Source organism: Balaenoptera physalus (genome assembly GCF_965194825.1).
Source record: "Balaenoptera physalus genome assembly, chromosome: 15".
Lineage (NCBI taxonomy): Eukaryota > Metazoa > Chordata > Mammalia > Artiodactyla > Balaenopteridae > Balaenoptera > Balaenoptera physalus.
In genome coordinates, this window is record NC_138894.1 from 31,179,947 (window position 1) to 31,188,505 (window position 8,559).

Consider the following 8,559-nt stretch of genomic DNA (forward strand, 5'->3'; position numbering starts at 1 on the left):
TAGAATTGCTAGTTGTCATATACATATATTTTCAACTTAACTAGTCACTGCCAACCTCACACTCCGGGTGAACCACTACCAATAGCTCAATACATATCCTTGAGACTTTACACACCTGTACACACACATATACATATATGTGTATATATATATTCTGTAAAATCACACACATGATTTTACAGAATATGAATTTAGATAAATCTATCTCATGCTTTATGATGTGTTGCAGAGGACTGTTTTCTGCATTAACTGACCAGTGCCCAACTGATGGACATTAAAGGGTTTTCCCCTCATTACAGTAAGTCAAGGAACTTTGTGCATAAATACACTGACACACTAGCTCCAGGACATGTGTAGAACAGACCAGGACTGCTGGATCCACCTCTTATTTTTACAAAGGAGAAAAGGCTGAGTCCCACAAACCTGGGATGAGGAGCTGGCCCACAGACCCCCCAGCAAATGAGGAATGAAAGGGCTGGGGACCCCATTTCCTACAGTCTGGTCTCTAGTACCCTAGGGGGCACCTGCTCTGCTTAAGTAAATAAAACATCCCAAAACACAGTATTCCTTTCACACACTGTCTCCATTTACACTGTAGAATCTGAGGTTATAAAGAGGTACTCTGGGTATCACAAAAGTCATGTAAAATCTCCCTGCTTCTGTGTGGAAAGAAGGTCAGGCAGACAAGTCTTGCACCAGACCCTCCCACCCCAAGAAGCCTACAGGAGTCAGCCTCTGGCTCCTGTCCTCAGTCCAGGCAACTCAAATGCATAGAAGCCAAAATCATGCCTGCTGCTCCACTGTGGGTAGAGGTGGGACAAAGACAGGCTCCAAGGACTCTGGCCTGGGGTCAGGGAAAAAGACTCAATGATCACACAATACAGCAACGGATGCAAACTCTAAGAGGCAGTGGGAGGTCTCCATGATCCAATCTCAGGAAAGCAATGAGAATAGAAAAAGTTGGCCCCATACCTAGTTCTCCCCAACAAACTTATTCACCTGCCTATAATCCAGGCCAGACATCCACCCCCAACCCCATTTCAAAAAATTTCCACTGAGCATATGCGTGCTCTGGTGCTGAGTGCACAGGCTCACACGTGCACATACACACATGATGTATCAAGTGCAGTCTTGATGCCTGGCCTTTGGCATATATGAGTTTGAATCCTGACTCAGCTTCTCATTAGCTATATGACCTTAGGCAAGTTATCTGACCATCCAGGCTCCCAACTCCTCATCTTTAAAAAAAAAAAAAAAAAAGTACTTAAAATTTGTACCTACCCTATAGGGTTTTGTGAAAAGTAAATAAGTTACTACATGTAGGTGTTCAGAAAAGCTGTTAGCCCATAATATACATTTCGAAAATATTTAGGATACTTGCTTAGTGCTAGTGCCTGAAATAAAGACAAGGTCCCTGGTCTTAAAGAGCTAGTAAATTTATCAGAATGTCAAATAAAAACAGTAAAAGTAGGTGTGGCTGCCAGTCAGAGGGAGTGGTAGGTATAGTAAATGTGCCATTCTAGAGGGCACATGAGGGATATCCGAGAATTGGAGGAGGCCTCTCACCTCAAGAAGCTCTTTGAAGGGCTGAGACACACACACTCAGAACAATCCTGAACAAGGTCACACCCTCAACGTTGGGTTCCAAGGCTTTAGCAAACACACACTTATTTTAGAAATTGTAGAAAGGTACAAAATCTTGTTAGATGAACCAGGTCCCCAAAGGCTCTCAAGCAAGTAAGCCTCAGGGACACAGACGTGATGGAAACACTGAAGGCATGTGGTGCAAACAAACAAGCCCTGTCCTGTGCCTTTCCCCGCCCCCACCTCTCCAGGGTTTCTCTGCAGATGCAGATGCTTCACCAGCAACCAGCCAGCATTTTGGCCTTCTGTCCTCCCTCCGGTTCTCAGACTCTGTGCTTCCTGGTTCCTCCATCACCCTGGCAGCTGCCCCCTGGGCTCTTTCTCTCACCCTCTATATATAGGTAGCCATCCCACACCCTTCACCCCTTGTGGCCCCAGAGGTACCTCATCTCTAAAATGGAGGGTTGTCATGAGGATTAAATGAAACAAACTGTGTGAAAGTGCTGGCACAACTTAATTCCGTTCCCTTCTCTGAGGATGTTGCCACCCCTGGGCAGCTGGGCTCAACACCCTGGCATCACCTTTGAATCCTCTCTGGTCTCTGCCCACTACATTCCACCAGGGCCATGCCCTATGCTCTACCATCCACCCATCACCACCCCCCTCCCCCACTCTGCATAAACTGCTGATGATGTGCATTACCAAGACAGTTCTGCTCACACCCCTCAAAAACTTTCAGTTACTCCCCAATGCCTATTACTGAAGAAAGACTCAGTGTTTCAGGTGTGCATGCAAGGCCTTCTGAATCTAGTCCCAACCCACCTTCCAACTTCAGTCTCCACCATGTCCCTTTTCTCCAGTTTAATTAAATCCCTTGCCGGGTGGTGCATCATGAAATAGACTCTGTATCCAAATAAGGGGATAACACAAAGCTTGACAGGTTCTAATTGCACAGTTTCAGAGCCTTTAATACCGTAATATGTACCATGTCTCTTTCACATTCTTCCAAGTTTATTTGGACTTCTAGTAGTCTTTATTCATGGAGTTCAAAACACAGTCTAGAACAATCTATACCACACTGTTTCTCCAACAAGTCTGTGGAATGTGCCAGTTAGATGGGCCCGAGAGTGACTGACATGGCCTATGGCCGTGACCATATTAGGCACGTTTGTTGTTCATCACTTTCATTGTGTGCAATCTCAGTGAAGCTGTAAAATCCCAAACAGAGCCAAACAGCCTTTCTCAGCACATGAATGGGAAACAAATGGCTGACAGCAGTACCCCGACAGGGCTGACAAAGATTTACTTCTCCCTTGACTGCCAGGACTTCCATTCAAATCCCTCCATGTTTAAGTTAACAAGGGTTGGCTTCTGAGGCTTGAAACCAAAGAACCTTCACTGTTGTATATAGTTCTTTCGGTCCCTAAGTAAAGTTACCCAAATCTCTCCCAGGCAATGGAGCACCCAGAGCCTTCCCCCGGGGGTACAGTACCTGTCCCATCTGGAGTAGACCTCACAAAGGTAGGCAGCATTTTTACTGAAGCAGTGGGGTGGGTGGTAGCTCCAAGCCCTTTCTCCATCTCCTTGCGGAACCGCTTAGCAATCTCCAGAAGGGTCTCATCAGAAAGACGCATGTGGTAGAGATACTGGTCAACCTGAAAGAGAGGAAAATGAGAGTAGCAACCTATATGTTAAATGAATTATGGTATGCATCTACATCATGGAACGCCACTCAGCTCCTCAAAAGGATAAAATCTGTTATCTACGGAAGGTTATTATTAAAGACCATTTAACCAGACTCTATGACAGGACTTTGTATTTAAAAAAAAAAAAAAAACTAAACTAAAAATTTAAATTAAATTTTATTTCTGGAGAATGTTAAAGACCAGGGGAAAGGCCAATTAGGGAAAAGAAGAGTTCTTTTCAGAAAGGTTGAGTTTAAATGCCTATGACAACATCCCTGGAGCTGGGGTTCATTACTGGCCCACATCTCTGGTCCTCCCCCACACTCATAAGGCCAGTCATGCCAACCTTATTACCCCTCACCACAGGCCAAGCAGCCATAGCCTCTTGCCTGGACTAATAAAATCCCCGATTCTACAATACTTTTACCTCTTCTATCCATTTTCCATCCCCAGACAGACTACTATTCCCCTGCTTAAAACCTTTCAGTGACTTCCCGTTGGCACCAAACCCTAAATCCTTCCAAGGCCCTACCTATATAGCCAGGCCTCTCCCACTCCCCATCTTACTGTGTGCCTCTGCACTCCTTGTGCAGATCAGCCTTGGTTCAGTCCTCCAACTCACCCAACTTGCCCTTCCCTGCCTAGAAGACTGTTCACGCAGGCCCCACAGCTCCTCACCCTGCTCTTCATCTGCGGATCCCTTATCAATCCTTCGGGCCTCTCTGCACGGAGGCCTTCTCTACTCTCCCTAATAAAACAGTCAAGCGCCTTCTCTACTCTGCCTAATAAAACAATCAGGCTTCACTGTTTTTTCTGCAAACTCAGACTTTTCCCTTCACAACACCATCCCCAATTTGGAAATACATATTTATTAGTGTCCAAATCATAAGCACCAAGGGCAAGAAGAACCATGACTATTTGTTCACGCTTGCATCCCTGGAGCCTAGCACACTGCCTGACACATTAACAGAGGCTCGATACACGTGGTAAAGCAACCTCCCCCATCCTCAGAGGCAGAGGCAGCTCTCCCTAGTCATTTCATTTATCTTGATTCCAACATAAATTTACAAGAACTTTTCCCAGATTTAACACCAGGAGAAGGAAAAACAACAGGAGTACCCCTCAGACAGTCTGCTTCTTGAAAGCTCTCATCTGCCCTGGCTATGGATATTCCCAATTTTCTCCTATCAGGAAAAGGTCTGATAGAAATCCATCCAAGAAGGCACACAAGTTTCCACAATATCCCTGTTCTCAGCAGCAGTGTCCAGGACAGGTAAGGCTGCTGGCCACAAAGGGTAGGCGTAGAATCAGGACCCTTGGACCAGGCCATAGCTGTGCCCTCAAGGTATGAGGGTGGTGGTCCTGGTACTCCCAGCCTCATCAGCAGACTGGGGGACCAGAAGGGACCCTGGTCTTCCCAACTTCAAAACTCCAGGATTCGCAAGGGCAAAGCTTGGCCGATGACCACTACCACTGCTCGTCATGCAGGGTTTTAAATTTGCAGAAATGAGGATTTCCCCAAATTCCCTTGCTGCCAGCTTTTATTAAAGATCCACAGCAGACATCTAACTCCATTGGTCTAAACCAGGACGACTCCAGCCATCCATTCTGTTTTCTGATTTCAGGCCCCTGGCACCTCGATTGCCTTGAGCCCACTGTCTGCCTCAGCCTCCTATGGCTGTGGGCCACCAGCCCCCACCCCAAGCTGGGTTACTGATCTGGGGTTCCTACAATCCTGGGGAGCCAGGGTGCTCCTGAGGAGGCTGGCCTCCCCCACAATGACATTTGAGGCTCCCAGGAGGAAAAAGCATACAGCCTCAGACAAGTTCCCTCCCTATTGGTGCAGTGGGAGACAAATCGCTGGAGACTCTGAGCCCAAGGCAACTTAAATCACCCCAGAGGCCTCCTGTTCCAGACCCAATGACGCCTGGGCTGGCCCAGGAACACTACATTATGGCTTACGCATCTCAGTGCTAGCATACAAAGTCCCAGCCACCAGACCAGAGGCCAGTGCCAAGCCACGTCCAGGTACAGCCTGAGATGCCCTCAGAGGCAATAGTAATAACAGCAAACCCTTCAGCAAAACCTGTTTTCAAGGCTTTATACCCATTAACTCATTTAATCCTTATAACAGCCCTGTGAGGTAGGTAGTGTTATCTCCTCCATTCTACCAAAAGGCAAAGGCAACATGCCCAAAATCACACAGGTGCAAAAAGCTAAGCCAGGACTGGACAGGGCAGCCCAGCTCATCTGTGCTGTTGCCTGCTCTGCTTGATGAATGCCCCTCTCTGCTGAACAGCAGGGTCTATACAGGCCAAATGGCACTACAGCACATTCAGGCTGGCCATGTCCACTAAAAGGCCATCTTCTACTCCAGTCATCCCACCACACAGATATGAAGGGCAAACAGTGGAGGGCATGGCCCATGGGGCTGCCCTGGCAGATCAGAAGGCAGCAGACATATCTCTGGACATTATCATGAGTTTGACACATGACTAAGTTGGAGCTCCCACATTACTACTTTCCCAAAGAGAAGAGAGGTCCAGAGGCCTCACTGCCACCCACCCCCACCTCCATGGATGGCTCTGGATGTTTCAAAGGAAGCAAGAGAGTTCCTGTGTGGGAAAGCAAAGCCTGTACTGCCTTGTTAAGAGGCTACACTGTCACTTCTTGGAGTGTGAGGTCACATGCACAAAAGAGCTAATGTGGAATGGACATAATTCTACAGCGGCCATGCTTTATTTAACTTTGATGTTTAAACTGCTACAAGGCTTGTTGGAAATCCAGTCTTAACTCTCAAAGAACCTAACAAGTTAAACAGTCAGACTTTACTCAAATCATGTTGCCCTTTACCCAAGAGATTATAATCATCTTTCAGTGTTCAGTGACAGATGAAAACGATGATGATGATGATTGTTACAGTAGCTAAACATTTACCAAGCATTTCTTACCTGCCAGAAACCATCTTATGGGTTTACTGACTTGACTTCCATTGTTCTTTTGTAATACTTCTACATCCCTGTTTTACAGGTCACTTGGTGAGGGGCAGAACTAGGATTCAAACTGAGGTGTCCGGCTCTAAAGCCAGGCCCTTAGGACCACCACTGTCGCCTTTCCTGTGGACCCTCTTAGTGCAGGAGGGCACTCTCTGCCCTGTTGTTTCTTGGATGACCTCAGTGCTTTGATTTCCTCTCCATCAGATGAGACTAAGAGAAAGGATATGGGACAGCTATGAAAAATGCAACTATAGCACCTTGGCCCAAACTTCTTCTCTTTGGGCCATGATGATGGGCATGATGATGTATCCATCCTGAGTTTCTTAGGGCCACTCAGGAAGGGATGATTAATCACCTGATGTTACAGCTTCTTAAACACACCACTGAGGCCCACCTAGCCTTGGTCAGCACTGCTGTGTTGAGTGAAGGGTAGCCAATGGAAGCAGAAGTCAGAAACAAGAATCAGTCTCCATACAAAGACCTTTTTCCTGGATTGGGAAGGAAGGAAATGCATTTGGCATAATCCTGCCAACTTTCACTCACAGTGCAGCCAGAGGGAGGGAGCACAAGGAAGGCACAAAGTCATGGGAGAATGTCATTAATGTTACCAAATGTAAACAGCATAGTAAGACTATGGCTAAAAAATACTAACTCTTAGAAGGGATCTTGGGGTAATGTGAGTTCAAAATCCCACTGAACATAGCATTTGAGTTTATCTAGTTTGTCCCTCTTACCCCAATAGTCATCAGGCCTAGGTTTGAATGCTTCCAAGCATGACAGGCTCACCACTTCTCAAAGTTGGTTAGCTTCTACAGTTGGTCAGCTCTAGTTATTAGAAAGCTTTTCCTCAATCTGAGATAAATCTACTTTCTGATAATTTCCATCTATTCTTTATTCTGCCACTTGGGGTAATAGTTCCCAAACTTGGCTGCACGTTAGAATGACACATTAAGAATTCCAAAGATCTATTCCAGACTAATCAAACTGACACCTTTAGGTCTGTCTGGGTGCTCAAACATCTCCCCCTCTCCTTTGGCTGGTATCCACCATGTCAATAATGTAATAATGATGGGCTATGTTCTGGTCAACACTGCTCAAGGTCATTTTTACCACTTTCTGCCTGGGATCTTTGAAAGTCATTACTTAAGACATTAGGCTAAAGTGTGAAATAGCCCTGTGTTGATTCTGGGTGCTGGCAGTTGGAGAGACAAACCCTGTACTCGTTGGAAACAAATTTCAGTTGTTGGAAACTATCACAGTAGAAACATTCAAGCCAACCCTTATCTAGTAGGTGGTTGTGGTGAAGTACAGGCTGTGGCATCAGAAAAATCAGTGTTCAAATCCTGGCTCTAGCATTTGTACAGGTGTCTGAGTCCCAGTTTCCTCCCTCTAAAATGGGAGAACTAGGGCTCACAACAGAGTCACTGGCATAAATGAGGTGACGTATGTAAAGCCCTCCATCTATCTAACCTTTTATTCCACCCGTTTTCCTCTTCTTCTCCCAGACTCATCTCTGCCAAGTGGCACCCTCAGAGGATCAAGGACATTTCTTAACCCTATTTCATCATATTGGGGGTTAGCAAAATGGGCTGGTTCCCCAAATTGCTCCTTCTCTTTCTGCGGTGTGTGTGTGGCCTATCACACTGGGCTGCTCCTCTTTAAATCTCTATCAGGAATAAAGAAGGAAAGGAGGGGGCATTCCAGGCTGGAGAAACAGAGGCAGGCCAGAAGCAAAGCCTGGCTGAGGTATGGGAAGGCCACTTGCCTACCCAGAGACAAGGGACTAAAGACAGATAGTAGTTTTAGATACATCTATTTAGCAATCTTCAGATTAGAACTTCCTCATTGGGCAATTCTGGTCAATTTCTTTCTTCCCATAACATACCAGTCCATGCCTGCCTCCTCTACAGAACTGTGGTACGTACAGGCAAGAGAAGTTCTAAAGAGAAACTGAAAACAAGCAGGACCCTTTGGGGCCTTCCCAGGTACAAAAGCCTTTCCAAGTCCTGGTTCATGTTTGTAGGAAAAAGGCTTCAGCCTCCTAGACTTTCGCAGAGTTCTAAAGGGCAGATTCAAACAGTTACTAACTAGGGAAGGGAGGGAATGCAGAAACAAAGGAGGAGCAGTCAAGAAACAATAGTGCAGCGATAAAGCAGAGTCCTGGTTCCTCCTCAAGGGATACACATAACAATTACCTCTGAGTTCTTCTGCAAGAACTAAGGCCCCCATCCAGATGGAGGATGGGAACTTCAGGCTCAGCACAAGATTCCTGGAGCACCGCCCAGTTACCTCAC

The 8,559-nt window shown here is 46.2% G+C and overlaps 1 protein-coding gene across 6 annotated transcripts in view; it reads right to left on the reverse strand.

Moving 5' to 3' along the window:
- The window catches only part of HK2 (hexokinase 2), a 61,280-nt gene that overhangs the window by 38,426 nt on the left and 14,295 nt on the right, over positions 1-8,559 (reverse strand). For 5 of the 6 annotated variants that reach the window (XM_082428041.1, XM_082428040.1, XM_082428037.1 and 2 more), the window contains exon 2: positions 3,077-3,239. In XM_082428041.1, the coding sequence (XP_082284167.1) occupies positions 3,077-3,239 (163 nt within the window). Of the gene's footprint in view, positions 1-3,076; positions 3,240-6,620; positions 7,838-8,559 lie in introns of those variants that run through there. The other variant, XM_082428038.1, reaches the window with a different exon arrangement.